The sequence below is a fragment of the Hippoglossus hippoglossus genome, chromosome 16 (assembly GCF_009819705.1).
Source record: "Hippoglossus hippoglossus isolate fHipHip1 chromosome 16, fHipHip1.pri, whole genome shotgun sequence".
NCBI classification, from domain to species: Eukaryota; Metazoa; Chordata; class Actinopteri; order Pleuronectiformes; family Pleuronectidae; genus Hippoglossus; species Hippoglossus hippoglossus.
Genome location: NC_047166.1, coordinates 3,337,702 through 3,355,090, shown reverse-complemented (window position 1 = coordinate 3,355,090; position 17,389 = coordinate 3,337,702). Strand labels below are relative to the sequence as shown.

General features: G+C 42.1%; 1 protein-coding gene across 1 annotated transcript; it reads right to left on the bottom strand.

Annotated features, from left to right (window-relative positions):
- Positions 1 to 224: 224 nt before the first annotated feature.
- Positions 225 to 17,257, bottom strand: nek10 (NIMA-related kinase 10). The gene is given in 32 exon segments (XM_034612298.1): positions 225 to 355; positions 496 to 601; positions 778 to 815; positions 1,006 to 1,051; positions 8,072 to 8,146; positions 8,257 to 8,344; positions 8,464 to 8,671; positions 9,304 to 9,374; positions 9,464 to 9,593; positions 10,078 to 10,153; positions 10,247 to 10,349; positions 10,493 to 10,614; positions 10,702 to 10,747; positions 10,861 to 10,998; positions 11,122 to 11,250; positions 11,403 to 11,505; positions 11,672 to 11,736; positions 11,842 to 11,918; positions 11,921 to 12,064; positions 12,508 to 12,626; positions 13,440 to 13,664; positions 13,875 to 13,961; positions 14,039 to 14,118; positions 14,522 to 14,589; positions 14,671 to 14,749; positions 14,858 to 14,899; positions 15,024 to 15,108; positions 15,190 to 15,285; positions 15,571 to 15,707; positions 15,834 to 15,894; positions 16,010 to 16,112; positions 16,991 to 17,257. Coding segments are annotated over 31 exon segments (3,018 nt in total). The 5' UTR covers positions 16,090 to 16,112; positions 16,991 to 17,257; the 3' UTR covers positions 225 to 261.
- Positions 17,258 to 17,389: the final 132 nt, after the last annotated feature.

The window sequence follows — 17,389 nt, the reverse complement described above, 5'->3', positions numbered from 1 at the left end:
GTGCAAAGTTTGAATGAAGCGTTTTTGGGACATTTCACTATGAACCAAAACCTCATTATGGACCCGGAATAGACAGTGAAGCCTGGATTCAAGCAGTGCCAAGCTGCGAGTGAGAAAAGAATTACAGGAAATTCCTTATTTTCACCTCTTCAGTGATCCACTGTACTGAATTTACGCAGGTGCACCTGGATATTTCCACATCATCACTCAATGAACAAGTGAATTGAAAGGCGACAGTACAAACCTTGCTCAGCTCCACCTTTAGGTTGTACGGATCGCTTCCATAGTGGAACAGAGACTTTTTAAATCTTTCGACGACTCGACGTCTGATGTTATGGTGCGGAGCTGGTGGAAGCTGGGGATGAGATAACCCAGTTTAATACCAACACAAGAGCCCGTTTGCAGGCAGATCACTATGAGTATTTCTACTGGACCAAGGAGTGAGATAATCATTTGAATCGCAAGGATTTCTCTAGACCAAAAACTGTGCGTTACAGTACTTGAGAGATGTAGACAATTTTGTGCAGCTGCACGAGGAGCCTCTGGCTGGGATCGACGATCTGTCGAAGCTTCTTCTGGGAGACGCAGATCCCTGCTGACACTGTGTTAGGATCCAAGAACAAACACAGGACAGACAATTGTTTATAAGAGACATTTAATAACTTTCAAACTTTTAAAACGTTTGCCTTAACTTCTGTTGTTTTATTTGTGAAATATCCTCATATAGTCAAGAGATTGAAGAGGGGGATAGGTTTTGGCATTAGGCTGAAAAGGTACCTGGTCTTGCTCTCGTTCTTGCTGCAGCCGAATCCTTACTGAGGAGAAAAGGCCAGTGAGCAAGGAGACGTAAATAAACAGTGTTGGAAAAGAAATGTTGGTGTGTGTCTTGGCCATTATTTAGAAGACACGTTTTTACATGCATGGTTAAAGTAAAATAATTTACTGCTTAATTCCTCCTCATTGATCACATGTGCAGAATAAGATAATGTGAGCTTTTTCACTTACCTATGTAGAACTTGGTCGGGTGTAGCACAGGAACTGGGCGTCACTGCTTTCAGTCAAAACCAAAGAAAAAAGATCAAATCAGCGGGAACAGAGTTGAGTATCATTGATAGCGAAGGGTTGAAGTTATATCTGTTTGGACATCGTTCAGAAACACGAAATAATACCGGATAATACAGATACAGATAAGTGGCTCCGCCGCGGCTGGAGCTTGTGCAGTTGTCCGAGCAACCAACGCCCAGTCGTGCGCCTCCACTCCCGATGCGTCGCCTGCTAGCTAGCTGGCTAGCCGCTAGCTTCGGCGGTGTCATTTCCTGCCTTCACCACGTTCGTTCGATTCTTATTTTTTTGTGTTTTAACGTGTGTTAAGTGACCAAACTCCGCGTGAACACCACGTAAGGGCCACACACTCCACGATGCGTGTAGCTAACCGGGCGTCGTACGTTGGGTTCGAAACCCGCTCGTCAATGCTAACTTGTTTGAATCTAAAAGGGGGAGAGGAATGAGATGTGAGCTTTTTGTTCATGTGTGTCTCCTGATCACATCTCACAGTCCCACGTTATATAGATCAGCGGTCCCCAACCTCGCTCTCTCTCTCTCTCTCTGCTCCACATCAACCTTTAATTTCAAACTTTTTGTGTCTGTCCTTTATCTTTTCTCTTCTTTCAGCTTTAAAATGACAACGAAAATATACAAAACAGAAACGTACATTTTAGATGACCTTTATTTTGAAAATAAGTATGTCGGGAGCACATGTGAATGAAAGTCAAGTGGAAAAACATTTGGGCTGGTTTCTCACGTCTGATTTATGAAAAGTGATGTTGAACTGAACAGATGCTCGGTGTCTTATCAGCTCTTTGAAAGTGAAGTGAGAGAGGAAACTAAAAACGAGTTAAAACAGTCAAACCACCGGAGGTTTTGCTCCTGAGACTTTAAAGCACTAAACTCAGAAAAACCTGAAAAACCTGAAAGTTTCCCACAAGCTGAAGCTCTGGATAAAAAGCTCTGGATGGTGGAGTCTGTGAAGTCAGTGGTTTTTCTAGTGAAGCTGCCGGTTCACATAAATAGAAAAACACTAAACAACAACCTTTACAACCACATGAATGTACAGTACAAGTATAATATCATACATTCTCCTTGAATATCAGCACAGTCACATCACAGTTGTACGAGTAGTCAAAGCCTGAGAGTCAATGAGGAGAGTGGTGACAGAAACATAAAGTTATCAAGTACAAACGAGTACACGTCTTATGAATTTCATAGGTTAACATGTTAACTTATATACATTTTAAATACATTTGATTATTTTACTGTGGAACATTTAGTATTTCTGTGAACTCAGGCCGAAGCAAATGTTGCCTTGCTGAAATAACAGTTATGAGGATGAATGTGGACGATGGTCGTTTCTTTTCTCTTCGACCCTACGATGGACACAAAACACAGGAATTATTTCGAGTTCACGCATGTTTTGTACACTTCAGTGTAAAAGTCCCACATGTGCCTCACCTACTGTTCGGTGCTTGGTAGTAGCTGCTCTCCTCCAGCAGCTCCTCTATGATCCCCTGTGAAGAAGCAGTTGAACAGGAAATCGTGACCATGAAGTGGAAATTAAATGATGTTCACAGAATGATACACATAGAACTGAAACAACCAGCATATTGTCTGAATCACATATTTAATCATTCTTGATTACATGACAGGAATATTTTAAATATAAGTACTAGTTTAGCATATTAGCACATGTCCCAAACTTTTGAACTGTTCCTTTAATAAATTGGCAAAAAAAAGAAATGGATGAGTGAACGACATGAAAATGACCTGCATCTGCTGATAGGTAACTCCCTCTTTGAGGCTCCCATCACCTGTCAACAGACCAAACACTATAAGATGTCTAGGCATTTAAAAGTGTAGGCATGTAAAAGGAATTTGCAATATTTGAGATCAGGGGTCACTCTCCTCTGCAGTTCTAACTTGACTGGGGCTCTACCTGCGCTGTCAGCAGTGAGGGGGGCTCCTGTGTAGTGGTGGACCCGAGGCCACCAGTCTGAACTGGTTGAGCCTAATTCCATCAGCTCTGTAGAGGCCTGCAGGAGCTGCAGGGAACAAACAGGGAGATTCTCATTTTGCTCACACAGGTTGAGGTACAAATGAAAATGGTGAGGAGTTGGGTACCCAGTCCAACACTGTCACATTTTATCTGATCATTCATGGATTGGTGATTTCCTCATTGAAATGCCTACCACCAGTTGATGTATACCTACCTTGGGAGAGACCTATTTTACAACCAGTGAAGATGTGCCTGAGGGTAGCTGGAGGTGAGCATAGTGGGCAGGGTGGTTCTTCTTTCATGCTGTAGGTTTTTGGGTGGGGGAAGGACATCATAGGTTGCTCTAAGCAGGAAACTAATCCTGCTTGCTTCCATTCCCCACAGGTCCTTCCAGCTGATCCTCCTTTTTCTATATGCTCTCCCGTTTCATCCACTGACCCTGTTTTGCTTGAGTGACAACCTTTGCACATTTTACTCCCTCTTCCTGATGCTGGATTTCCAGGACTACCAATCTTTGCCGCTCTGAAGGAGTTGCCTTGCTCCACAGGGGTCGACTCTGACCTAGGCCCAAACTACTGTGCGTCCTCCCTGTTGAAGGTGGCCCACAAGTGCAGCTTTTACCTGTTGAGTTGTTTATTTTGGAGTCCATTACCTTCCTGTTGCCAGTGATGGTCCAACAGCCTGTATAGATGTGTCTCAGGACTCTGAGAGGGTCTCCAGTCTTGTCTTGGTGCCTTTAAACTCCTCTACAAGACTTGAGGATGCCGTTTCCATACATATAGGAGTTGATCATTCTCTTCATGTTCTCAACTCTTGCGATGGGAATGTCAACTCCTGTGAGTCAGTCAGGGTAACAGGCCAAACTGTAAGCACCAGAGCTTAAGCTTGCCAGGAGACGTGGACTGGTCGATGTTCTTAAGGCCACTGCTGACATCCTGCTTCAGTTGCTGGACCTGCTCGCAGTCTTTGAGGCTTTTTATAGAAGGAAAAGAGCAGAACTGTATCTGACAAATGAGCCAAAATTTGTTGTTCTTATTCCCTTTGGTTGACAGGCGGTTAGCAACCAATCTACGGTGTATTACCGCCATCTACTGGACTTCTTCTTTCTTCAAGAGCCAAATTTTGTGTGTGTGCAGGGAAATATGTGGGAACTGCGAGAGAAGAAGTTCAAAATTTGGATTGGTGACATCACAGTGTGCTTTGATGGAACAGTCCTTTCATCTTCTTCTTTTAATGTAGAACATCATAGCACTCTGCTACTCTTGGCCAAACCAAACAAAGAACAGAAGAAGAATGGTCACAATACATTTGGTTGGTGGATACAAAGTTTTATCAAAGCGAATTCAACCATTGGCAAGTCAAGTTTTTCTTTTTTAAAAGCTAAAGAAATTGACAGTGATGGAGACGAGGAACGTTTTTTTCGTGGAGGACCTGGACTTTCTGTGTGAGGTTGAGGAGGAGAATGAGTGCTCCACCCCCCAGCAGATAGAGGAGGAGAAAAAGGACGGGATGCAGGAGGAGATAGAGGAGGAGATCCAGGAGGAGATCCAGGAAGTAATAGAGAAGGAGATTGAGGAGGAGTGCTACACCCCCAATTATGAGGAGGTAAGTGTGTATATAGGTACACACCACATATACACAAAATAATTGTAATAATAATTACATCTTGTGTAACATCTAATATTTTAACTATTATTGACTCGCTTTCAGTAACGCTGACTGCATTTTTATAATTAATTAATTATTATAAATGAATAATTAATTTTGTTTGGCTACATAAGCATATGAGTAAAAAACAACATGTCAATAGGCGAATAAATGAATGAACAACAAACCAATAATTGTTCTATATTTCACAGTTTGAAGAATCAAGTTCTTGTGATGGTCTGCACAGCGACCTCCAAAAGGACCAAGAGGCCAAAGCTGCTCTTGAAAAGGAGTTGAGAATAACAAGAGTTAAAACTGAAATGAAAGAAGCCCGGAGGACAAAGCGAAAAGAGAACCACGCTCTTTCAAAAGCTTTGAAGAAGGAGCAAGTTGAAAAAGATCAAATAGCTCATCTTAGGCGATCAGAGAAAGACCACCAGCATGGATATGCAAAGCTTCAAAAGCAAATGAGCAAAATGACAGCTGATCTCAAAGAGAAAGATGGGCTGATCAAGAAATTCAAAGCTGAGCTGAAGGGGAATAGTGAGGTCATCTATCAAGGACAGAAATCAATTAAGGAACTCAAACAGGTATATGAGAAACTTTTTAAGATGAAACGGAAATTTCATGAACAAGACGATGAAATCCAATCCCGTCACATCAGTACTAAAACTCTTCAAAACAGTTCTGAAGCCAAGAGCAATATTATTTCCATGCTGCAAGAGAAAGTTGACCAGTGGGCCTCAGACCTCAAAGAGGAGCGAGCAAAAAACTACAAACTCCAGAAGGATTTGGAAGCTGCCCGCTCCCAACCGCAGAGGGACAAAGAAGAGCTGATCCGTCTGACTCGTAAGAATCAGAAACTGGCCTTGGAGCAAAAGAGGCTACGAGGTGAACTTGAGGATGACCACACGAGACAGCTTGCTCAAGATAACCAGTGGACCTTGAAATTCAAACTGGAGCAAGCCAAAAACGATGAACTCCAGAAGGATTTGGAAGCTGCCCTCTCCCAAACGCAGAGGGACAAAGAAGAGCTGATCCATCTGACTTGTAAAAATCACCAACTGGCTTTGGATAAAAAGAGGCTACAAGGTGAACTTGAAGATGTCCAACACAAGAGAGAGATTTCTCTAAACCACCTCAAGAAAGACGGAGACACTTGCAACAGGCTTGAAGAGGAACTCCGGAAGTACAAAACCAGGTTATTGAGAGAAATAAAACAAAACGAGAACCTAAAGAAAGCCTCAGCAGCCACAGAGAGTAAGATGAACGAGGACGTTATGGCTAAATTTGAGGCTAAGGATCGGTCAGAGAGCACAGCAAGACTGGCCCAACTTGAAGATGCCCTACATAAGGAAACAGTACAAAGGTCAATCTTGGAGGAGAGAACCATTCTGATTGCATCTGCTCTTGAAAGAGAAAGGGAGAGAGCCAATCAAACGTTCTCTGCTCTTGAAAGAGAACGGGAGAGAGCCCATCAAACGTTCTCTGCTCTTGAAAGACAACGGGAGAGAGCCAATCCAACTTCCTCTGCTCTTGAAAAAGAAAGGGCCACATGCGAGAAGTACCATGTTGAGCTCAAGGAAGCTTTGACGAAGCAGAAAATAGAGCAGACAAAGTTTCAGCTCAGACAGCCCGATGAGGTCAGGCTGAATGAGCAGCAACGTGCTTTGGGTGAGACAACAAATGCTCAACATAACCTGCAGAGGCAACACACAGATCTTGGGAGGAAGCATAAAGAAATGAATTCTAATTTCCATGAGCTGCGTATACCTCCCACCAACCTCCAGAACAACCAACCTCAGCTGAACCCAGATAGGACATCACTCCTTTTAACCCTCCCCAAACCTGATCCCTGCGCTAAACTTAAACCTTGCCCTAAGCCCAACCCCGACTCGAACCCATCAACCCTCCCTCCCCTACATTGCCGACCCCTCCGACCCTTCTCCCTCTACCCCCACACCACTTCTTCAACTCAGTCACATGGCCTACCGTCCCCCTGTGCATTTGCCAATACCCGATATCATCATGGCAAACTGAACTGAAGAAGCCGCTGTGCAAAGTTTGAATGAAGCGTTTTTGGGACATTTCACTATGAACCAAAACCTCATTATGGACCCGGAATAGACAGTGAAGCCTGGATTCAAGCAGTGCCAAGCTGCGAGTGAGAAAATAATTACAGGAAATTCCTTATTTTCACCTCTTCAGTGATCCACGGTACTGAATTTACGCAGGTGCACCTGGATATTTCCACATCATCACTCAATGAACAAGTGAATTGAAAGGCGACAGTACAAACCTTGCTCAGCTCCACCTTTAGGTTGTACGGATCGCTTCCATAGTGGAACAGAGACTTTTTAAATCTTTCGACGACTCGACGTCTGATGTTATGGTGCGGAGCTGGTGGAAGCTGGGGATGAGATAACCCAGTTTAATACCAACACAAGAGCCCGTTTGCAGGCAGATCACTTTCAGTATTTCTACTGGACCAAGGAGTGAGATAATCATTTGAATCGCAAGGATTTCTCTAGACCAAAAACTGTGCGTTACAGTACTTGAGAGATGTAGACAATTTTGTGCAGCTGCACGAGGAGCCTCTGGCTGGGATCGACGATCTGTCGAAGCTTCTTCTGGGAGACGCAGATCCCTGCTGACACTGTGTTAGGATCCAAGAACAAACACAGGACAGACAATTGTTTATAAGAGACATTTAATAACTTTCAAACTTTTAAAACGTTTGCCTTAACTTCTGTTGTATTATTTGTGAAATATCCTCATGTAGTCAAGAGATTGAAGAGAAGGTTAGGTTTTGGCATTAGGCTGAAAAGGTACCTGGTCTTGCTCTCGTTCTTGCTGCAGCCGAATCCTTACTGAGGAGAAAAGGCCAGTGAGCAAGGAGACGTCAATAAACAGTGTTGGAAAAGAAATGTTGGTGTGTGTCTTGGCCATTATTTAGAAGACACGTTTTTACATGCATGGTTAAAGTAAAATAATTTACTGCTTAATTCCTCCTCATTGATCACATGTGCAGAATAAGATAATGTGAGCTTTTTCACTTACCTCTGTAGAACTTGGTCGGGTGTAGCACAGGAACTGGGTGTCACTGCTTTCAGTCAAAACCAAAGAAAAAAGATCAAATCAGCGGGAACAGAGTTGAGTATCATTGATAGCGAAGGGTTGAAGTTATATCTGTTTGGACATCGTTCAGAAACACGAAATAATACCGGATACCACTGTCAGACCTTCATTCAGAAACAAAACCAACAATCAAATAAGTGAAGGGTCAAAACGTCTTAATGGGGAAATAATACCATGTTTTCTATGTGAACATTGGCTGAATAATAAATGACTCTCTGATTACTCCAGGGAACTAACCGTAGTGTTTTCCCTCAGAGGAAGTGGTGGAGTTCTTCGTGTCAGACGGTTCAGCATCATCATCTGAGGCCTCTTCTGAACACACATACACATAATTATTAATAACATTGGTGTGATGATGAATTTAAAATGCTCCCAGTTGGTTTTTTAAAACATCAGCAGAATGAAACAGGAAACAGATTCACCTGGACAGATTATCTGCTCGCTGTGGTTTGAACTGCAGGTGGCAGAGGAGCGGGGAATCGGATATTCACTTTGCATTAAGGCTGTTTCCTGAAATCAGTGCAGCACAGCATTAATGCACCTTCACCAAAAACATCTTATAATATCAGAAAAGGATATGAAACGTTCAGGTACCATCCAAGTTTTCCTCAGCGATATCCATTCATTACCTGCGACAGACTCGAGAGGCAGCAGTTCCTCCTGCATGTGTGCCGCTCCAGAAAATACTTCTGTGCTCGTTTCCTGTCTCTCTCAGCTCTTCTCTCCAGAACATTCTGGGAAGTGTAGAGTCCGTCCATCAGCTTCATGATGAGGTCACAGATCCTGGAGCTGACGGCCACAACGTCCGGCCGCTGCTCTGCATCTGGACTCAGACACCTGATAGGTCGCCCCGTAACGAAACAGATATCAAATTGCTCTTAATTTAGAACAATGAAAATATAAGTGGGATCAAATTGATGACAACTATGATTTATTAGGATGAATTAATCAGGTTAAGTAGAATCACTCTTTGAGTTTAAATGGCACTCAGTATAGAGCGTACCTCCGCCAAAGCCAAACAATCACAGATTCAGCATTTTCTTTCCCCGGATCTACGATTACTATCTGGATCTTATCCAAAATGTACAATCTCAACAGCATAAAAATGTCTGGTTCTTTTACATCAGGATCCATTACTGAGAAATTGATGCAAATGCTGAAAAATGCCCCATCTTTTAATGATTAAAAATAAATCCTGGATATGGGACATTTTATGGATTCATGCACAGTTGCTTCAAGTTGGAAAGCATTACCTCCTTGGCAGAGGAAATAAGCTTGTAAATCACCAGCGGATCAACATGAGTGTCAGTGAAATATAACATTTAAATTTATTTAGTCATTAAATCTTTTATATCTTAGACTGAAGTCCTTATTTTATGGATTCTATAAAACTTGCGGGCTTGTGTAAAACACCCTCGGCAGGTTCCTGACACAAGTCAGTATGATTAATTTCAAAATAAAAGTCCCACCATCTGATCATGTCTGTCACTCTCTCAGAAAAAGCGCCTTCTTCAACCGGCTCGTAGTCGGCTTCCACAATCTACAAGGAGGGAATAAGTGGAAAAGATCAATAACTGACGATAGACAAAGAAATATTGTCAAGTGTTTGTGTGTCTGTGTGTGCGTTGCCTTGTTGGCCAGCGACAGCATGTTACTGCTGTAGAACGGAGGATGTAAAGTGGCCATCTGGTAGAGGATACAGCCCAACGCCCAGATATCAGCTTTCTCTCCGTAAGGCTCATTCTTCACCACCTCTGGACTAACACACAAAACATAAACATCTGTGAATTTACACAAAACCGTACCTGATGCTAAGTCTGTTTGTAATTCTTCTGACTGAACCGCCGGTGGTTTAGTTGAAGCTTTTGGCGAGAAAGAAAAACACGTGGAATAAAAATACTTCTGTCTGCTCTTCAGCCTCTGTCTGAAACACATGGTCTTAGGGCCTGTCTCTTTAAGGCCCCCCCACCCAACGAAGCCCAGTCTGCTCTGATTGGTTAGCTGGCCTACTCTGATGTGATTGGTCAAATGCTTACAGGGCGTCTAGAGAATGTTGCTTTGCTTGGTTTTTTTAGGGGGCGTGCCCGACTAGACTTTTATAAATAATAACCTCTATAGCACACGAGAGCAAAAGAAGAACTGAAAAAGCATCTTGAAGTTGCTAATAGGTTTTGAAAACAATAAACAGCTTTGCCATCGTCTTAATTTGAAAGCAGCTGGATGTTCAGAATCCGTTTCCTCACCAGGAGTAGAGGATGGTGCCGACCACTGACGTCAGCTTGCTGTTGTCCTGCTTCTGTTTCGCGAGGCCGAAGTCAGCTTCAGACACAGGAAAACCACACGGGTGTCATATTGAGACGAGACAGGAAGTGGCGTGAATGCAGATGTGTTACACTGTAATCACACACTCACTGATGGTGACTCTGTCCTTCTCCCCCAGCATGATGTTGTTTGGCGTGAGGTCGCGGTGGACTATCCTCTTCTCCTTGTGCAGGTACCTCAGTGCCAGGCACATCTGGCCGAGCATGCAGATGTTGTACCAGTTAGTAATAAATAAGTGAGGAAGAGGAGTTTGTGGTGAGAAGTCTCCACTCAGGCCAATTATTTACATTTATATTTTGGGCTTTTGTTAGAAAGGTCGAGCTCAGCAGCTCTTACCTGAATGAATATATTCCAAATTCTGTCTTCGGTAAACTGCTGCTGCTTCTCCTTCAGAGAGGTCAAATGTTCAGCCAGCGGCACGCCCTCTATCAGCTCCATCACAATGTACAACCGGTCACCTGAAATAACGTGGCACCATCATTTTTTAATCTTTTATTTTGGTGTGTTCCTTCTCACAATGTAGTAAAAGTAAAAATTGTCCTCACCTTCCAGAAATGTCTTGTAATATTTAACAATGTTTGGGTGTGTCATCTAGGAAAAAGAAGAACAAAACAATACACATGACTGTAAGTAAATATGATCTTATTTGTTCGTATAGCTTGTTGCTAAATTGTCTGTCAGTGATTCAAGTTGAAAACGTGTGCCTGCTCTTTGACGATCGTTAGCTCAGAGATGATTTTCTCCACGTTACTGTCTCTGGACTTCTTGTCTTTGCCGAACACCGAGTTGTGCAGATTCACCTCTTTCAGCGCCAGGAGGTTCTGGCCACTCTGCTTTCGAACCTGTCAGCGAGAACATTGGCTGAGATCGCTTAAAGCACGACTGCTCGAGGCCATAAACAATATATATTGAACACGAGAAAGCTGCTGAGTCAGATTCTGTCAGTTAGAGGACGTTCATCGTACCTTGAAGACGCTTCCGAACGCCCCGGTGCCCAGGTGGTCCAGTACAGAGTAACCGTTGATGACCCTGAGGGGGGGTCGATTCTGGTCCACAGCCTCGACGCTCTCTCTCAGATTGTCCAATTCCTCTTCCTGAAGTAGAAAAACATGAAGTAATCAATCCTCCCTGTTGGTTTGAAAAGTTTTATTTATACCAAAAAAACGCAGTAATATTTCTTTTTTTATTTTACAGCCCAAAAGCAGCTGGACAAACAGATGAATGAATTCCAAAGCTGTTTTCTTACAGTGTAGAGTGAAACCTTGGTTTGCAGTCCTTCATAGGCAGCGAGGTCCCGCACACAGTGGCCAACATCAATAAACATCTCGAAGAGGTCTGTGGGAAAGAGTCTGAAAAAGAAAAGATTACGTAACAGCCGAAGGAGAACATTTGATGGAGCTTCTTTTCCAGAGCAGATATCAAACAGAAGCTAATTTTAAAGTACTTGCATATGACATGATATAAAGATTATATTCTTTTTAATCTGAAATAAGTATTTTTTATGAACTTCATCACCTCTTGAACAGATGCCTGTTTCTTTCCACGCGGAAAAGAAATCGGAGGGTCCGAAATGCATAGCACTGCCAACAAGCCAACAGGTTTGCAAATATGTTATTTAAAATGATAAAATAACTTGATTTGAATCATAATGTAATTTAATACATAAACTGCGTGAAGCCATTTACCTGCAATGATGTGATCTTTGCTCCAGACGTTTGTGCTGATATCAACTTTGCTATAATGTAAACGCCGTTTTCCTGAGAAAAGAAAATGAATGATGCAATGTTTTGTATATGGTAATTTGATATGAAGGTGGAGTGTGCACGTATCAGGGACTTTCCTTTACCTGCACAATGTGGTGAGCAGATGTGTCATCCAGACTGAGCTCGGTCAGAGCTGTACAGCAGGCTGGATTAGACAGGATATGACTTCATTTATGAATTTAATATGTGCAAGTCAGACACAGCGGCAACAATAACAACTCTCCCCAAACTGTTTACTGTAGGAAGAGCTGTACTAAACATGACAAAGTAATAGTAGTTTTATACACAAGTGTTTTATTTTAGTATCTATTGAAATCCAGAAACAGAGAATTTACAACCACTTCCTCCAAATTCATAAACAAGTCATGTTTCATTGGTCTGGATCCTTCAGGAAAAGCATGTTTACGTTGTCTGCTGCTGATAAGAGTCTTCTGGGGGAAGTGGTTTTCTTCACTGTGCAATGGCTCTGTGCTTTTTCTCCATTTTATATCATTAAAAGCACTTTTTTCACTGGATGAATCATAACTCTAAAGAAACCTATACATAATTCAACATTTCCTCTGCCAATTTGTAGCTTTATCCTCTGACCTGACTGCAGAGCCTCGGTATTGTCCACTTCCTGCTGTGGGCTGAGCTCCTCTCTGGCGGCTGCTACGGGGCTGGAGAGCGTCTCAGTTGAGGAGCGATCGGAGACGCACTGCCTGTCGCTGTGAGTTATTTTACAGGTCACCGTGATGAAAAAATGTAAATTAAAACACAGCTCACTTAAGCTGTATCTTAGAACTGAAACTGTTTCAGATGAGTGGAAATCGTTTGTTTCTGACACTGAGAAATAAGAAATAAAACTATTTTGAAAGGCCAGAAATCTTGTGGTCAACACCTGGAAGATGTATTATTCCAAAGGCAGTAAAAGTTTAAACCCTTTTCCCTTTAAAAAAAACACTCTTTTTAGAAAGAGTTACTCCATCAAAGTTTGTCGAGAAAAAAGAGTCAGATCTTTAAAAGAAGAATATAGAGAATTAATGTTGTCGTGCCTGAGATATGACTGTAAAATGGGTCATGCTCTAAAATGACTACATTACCCTTCATGCAACCAACTGCATTTTTGCCTTAGACACTCCCTGTTTGATAAACATCCATGTTTATCAAATTCCACGCCCCAGTTTGTAATCCAGGTTTTCTGCCGTACATTTTTTCACAGGCCCAGGCTGATGTCGCTGTGATTACACAATGAAGACTCTGCATTGTGGGAAATGTAGGACACATTGTTTTCATGATTGATCCATATTACGGAAGAAAAGTGTTGGTTTGATTATGATAATTATCTTTAAACTGGTTTCCTGTGAGTCCCCAACTTTGTGGAACCATAGAACCACATCACGACCCTTAAAGATCACATATCACTTCAATATGGACGGGATGGTTAATATTCCTAAAAGTGAAAGGTTTCCTCGAGGGGACTGTGAAGGGAAGATGTAACATAAAACTCAGAAACACTGCTTCAGCTGAGTCTCAACAACCTGTTCAGCAGCCAGAGCAGCTGCTGCACCCCTCCCCAGCTCCGGATCTCCGTTCGGGTGGTTTGGTCCTCGCAGAGCTGGACCAGGACCCAGGCGAGGCTCCACAGCAGCTTCAGGTTCTGCCCGTGCAGCAGGCTCAGCAGCACAGGCAGCCCCTCCAGCTCCCTCACCTGGTCCCTCACCTGCTGCACAGGGGACAGGAGCCTCAGCAGCTCGGCACCTGTCCTGGAGGAAATATCAGGATTAACCAAGTATTTTGTATGATAAATGGTCATTTATGGCAATAACATCATAAGTGATTTTTCAGGAACAATGGTGTTTGAATTTTGACCTTGTCTCCAAACCCCAGTATTATTTCTTAAATTCCCCTATAAAAACTTACACACAACATTTTATCTTTAAGACAATACTATCAACAAATAAGTGATTTCTAACCTCTTTGACAGCAGGTCATATTCCTGCAGGATTACAAGTAGATTCTCCACAATCGGTGGCTCCCCAACCTCCTCTTTGCATTCTGGGCTGCAGAAAACAAAATGTTTGTCAATAGTTTAAATCATAGGTGTATTTAACGCAGTAAATGAAATGTGTGTGTTTACCTCTCGGCCAAAGCGGTGAGAGCCAGCAGAGCTCCCAGCAGCACGCTGCTGTCTGTTGTGGAGAGGAGCTTCACCAGGGTCTGAAAACAGTTAACGTCATTAGAGTCTCGGTTACACAAAGAGAAAATGTAGAAGAATCTGTGATGATACAAACTCAAAGTGCAGAAGCCTTCGCTGACCTTCGTACTACAGGAATAGATTGATTTTTACATTGTCATCCATCTCACAAGATTATATAACAACTCAATTTTGCCAATATCTGCACACAGGAAGCAATAATGTTCCCTATCGCCTACAAATCATGTATCAGATGGAAGTAATAATACTGACAATTTCTCGAGTTTATTCTATGAACTAGATGCGGTGGATGAACAGGATGCCAGTAAAATACAATGTGTCCTGTAGTTTATCTCACGTATTAAAATGCTTTGAAAACAAACAGCACATTCAACCAATTAAACCTCATCACAACTTGTCATTTACCTTGTGAGCGCCGCTCTTGATGACCCAGGCCCTTTGATTTTCAATGGCGGACAGCTTCTTAAAAATGTCTGTGGAGCAGAGCGTTGATAAGGATGTGCACAAGACTCAACTTATCTGTGTTGTCGTGTGATATTCTTCAGATTACTCACAGGTCATTGTGACCAGTGTCTGTGTGGAAAATGACTGTTCACCACAGGATATGTAGATGGCAGTGACAGACTCCATGTACTGAAAGAGAAGAGGATACGGAGGATGACATGTGACACAGTATATGTGGATAAATCACAAAATACACCCTGTTAAGACACGGGGGAAAAAACCCAGGAGAAACTTTACCCTGGCGAGTAAACTGATGCCCTGGAGCTGATGGAGGATTTTCTAAAGGGAGAAGCATTTAGAAGAGACAGTTACTGTTTTGACTCTTTTGTTGCACTAGTATAAAATATGTGGAAGTGTTTCAACAATACATAATAATGAATATATAAAATAGCAGCGGTTAAACCTGGTGGTGAGGATCTCTGGTTAATAATCTGAGGCAGATGAGGACCCTGAGGACTGATTCAGGTGCTGCATGGTCAATCCATTCACTGCAGAATGAGAAGCTATTGTTAGTAACGTAAGCTCTGTGTGTTTCAATGGCAGACTTGTTATTTACGAGGAGATTTTACCTGCAGAGTCGGTTCTCGACCAAAGACACGAGGATGTTGGAAAAGAGTTTATGCAGCGGGTGGCTACTGAAGCTTCTCTGGTCTCTGTATGTTTTACTGGAAAGTGAATATATCAATGATCAGGTACAAATGAAGAACAGATTGAACCTGAATCTAAACATTCAGCTTCAGTGAGTGTGACACTCTTCACTAGAATCCAACCAACAGGGATTTTTGGGGCTTTAAAACTAAAGAAATTAAATGAAATTGAAGGGTTAACATTACTTTCTGGGAAAGGGTTAATTTGCTGTGGCGGTTGTGTGTTTGTGTGCTTTGACTTTCAGCTGATATACATGTGGGTCTTAAGATCTGAAGATTATAAATATACTTGTGATGATCAACCTGAATTTCTCCAGTTCAGAGGCTTCACTGCTGATGTCGCTCTCACTCCGTTGTCTGGTGGCGTCTTTCTGAGGATGCAGGCCTTGTGATCTGCCGGCTCCACTGCCGCGTGCTTTACCGTGACTCAACGCTGCCACCTGCAACATGGGGAGTCTCATACTACGATATATAAACAAACCTGAAGAAATATGAGCCGGTTTGTGTCGTTATCAAAATGTCTAGACACACACTGCCTCAGAATGGCGTCACTTGTTGTTGTTCACCTCTTGTCTGGGGCCGGTTTTGGCAAGCAGGAACTGAAGCCTCCTGACATCATGAGATTCCCTGGAAACAAGGCTTATCAGGTGATTTGCTTTTGGTCATAGGAGGGAAACTAACTTTAAATTGTCTTGTGTTACAGACTAGTAACTGGCTTTGAGGGGGAAATGAAGCAGCTTACTTGCTGTGGATTCCTGTGGATTTCAGGGGCAACTTTTCTCCTTGTCTCACTTTTTTAACTGAGTTGGACATTTTCTGCATCCCCCTTTGTTTCCATTAGAAACCTGTGGTTCAAGTTGGGCAGCAGAAATATATAATTACCAAAAGTATTAATTATGCAGAATGATGTGTATGATCGCCTCCACCAAGGAGGTTAAAGCTCTGTCTTTTGTTTGATTAATTTATTAATTGTTTGTTTCTTTGTTACCTCCACCAAAGAGGTTATGTTTTCACCCCTGCCCCCTTGTTTGTATGTTTGTTTGTTTGTGAGGAAGATTGCACAAAAACAACCAAACACATTTCCACCAAACCTTGTGGATGCAGTTCGGGTCCGAGAAGAAATATTGCTGCAGATCCAGATTAGAGGACAGATCCAGGAATTATTTTTCTGTTTCTATAACATTGTCAGATGGGGAATTTTTCAAAATGTTCACTGTATTCCGCATTAATGATCAGTGGATCTTGATACAAAAAAATCTGCCATATTTAAGGGACAGATATTTATGCAATTTGGTGCAGCTCCGAATAAAACTCTGGATCCTGTGAATTTAGATGTGGTTTCAAAAGTTGTATAAAAGTTGTTTCTTGCATTATACAGTAAATAATGATTGACATTCAGTAAATGCCAATGTAATGTTGCAGATACTTAAGCAATGTGGGTATATAAAGTATAATATAACGTCTCAATGTATAATAAAAATAATCATATATATATATATAAATAAATAAGTAATCAGATAAATGTAATGGGGTAAAAAGCACTGGGTCAAGTGACTTCAAAACTATACAGTGCATTCAATTACTTGTAATCTGATGCATTTGACAGTTAACTTGCCTTAGACATTTATTAACCGTTTATAAAGAAGCCATGCATCTTATTTACCCGTTTAAAAAGCAGTTAAACTGAATTTCCTCACATAAAAAGACACATATCGCCTCCTACCCTTCCTCCAGCATCACAAACCAGCAGCAGGTGGTTGTTTTGAGTCGTGAAACACGAATATTCCTTCATTGAATCTCCTTATTCGATGAGACGGTCGACACAACCTTGTTTCGCTGACGGACCGACGTCAGCGAATCAGAAAGACTTTTGCTGGATTATTAACCAATGAGGGCGCGCGGTGTTAAGAGTCCCGGTTGTCATGGCTACAACGGACGCTGCTCTCATTCCGCCACACGCAAACACAACGTGAAAACCACAAATTCATCAAAACAACTTACGACATATTTTAATAAAAAGCTCTTATATTCTTTACAGTGAAGTTTCATGTTTATATATAGAATATAAAATATAAAAAACGTGTGGTTATCGCGAGAAGACGCCGGAACGCTGATAAGAAGT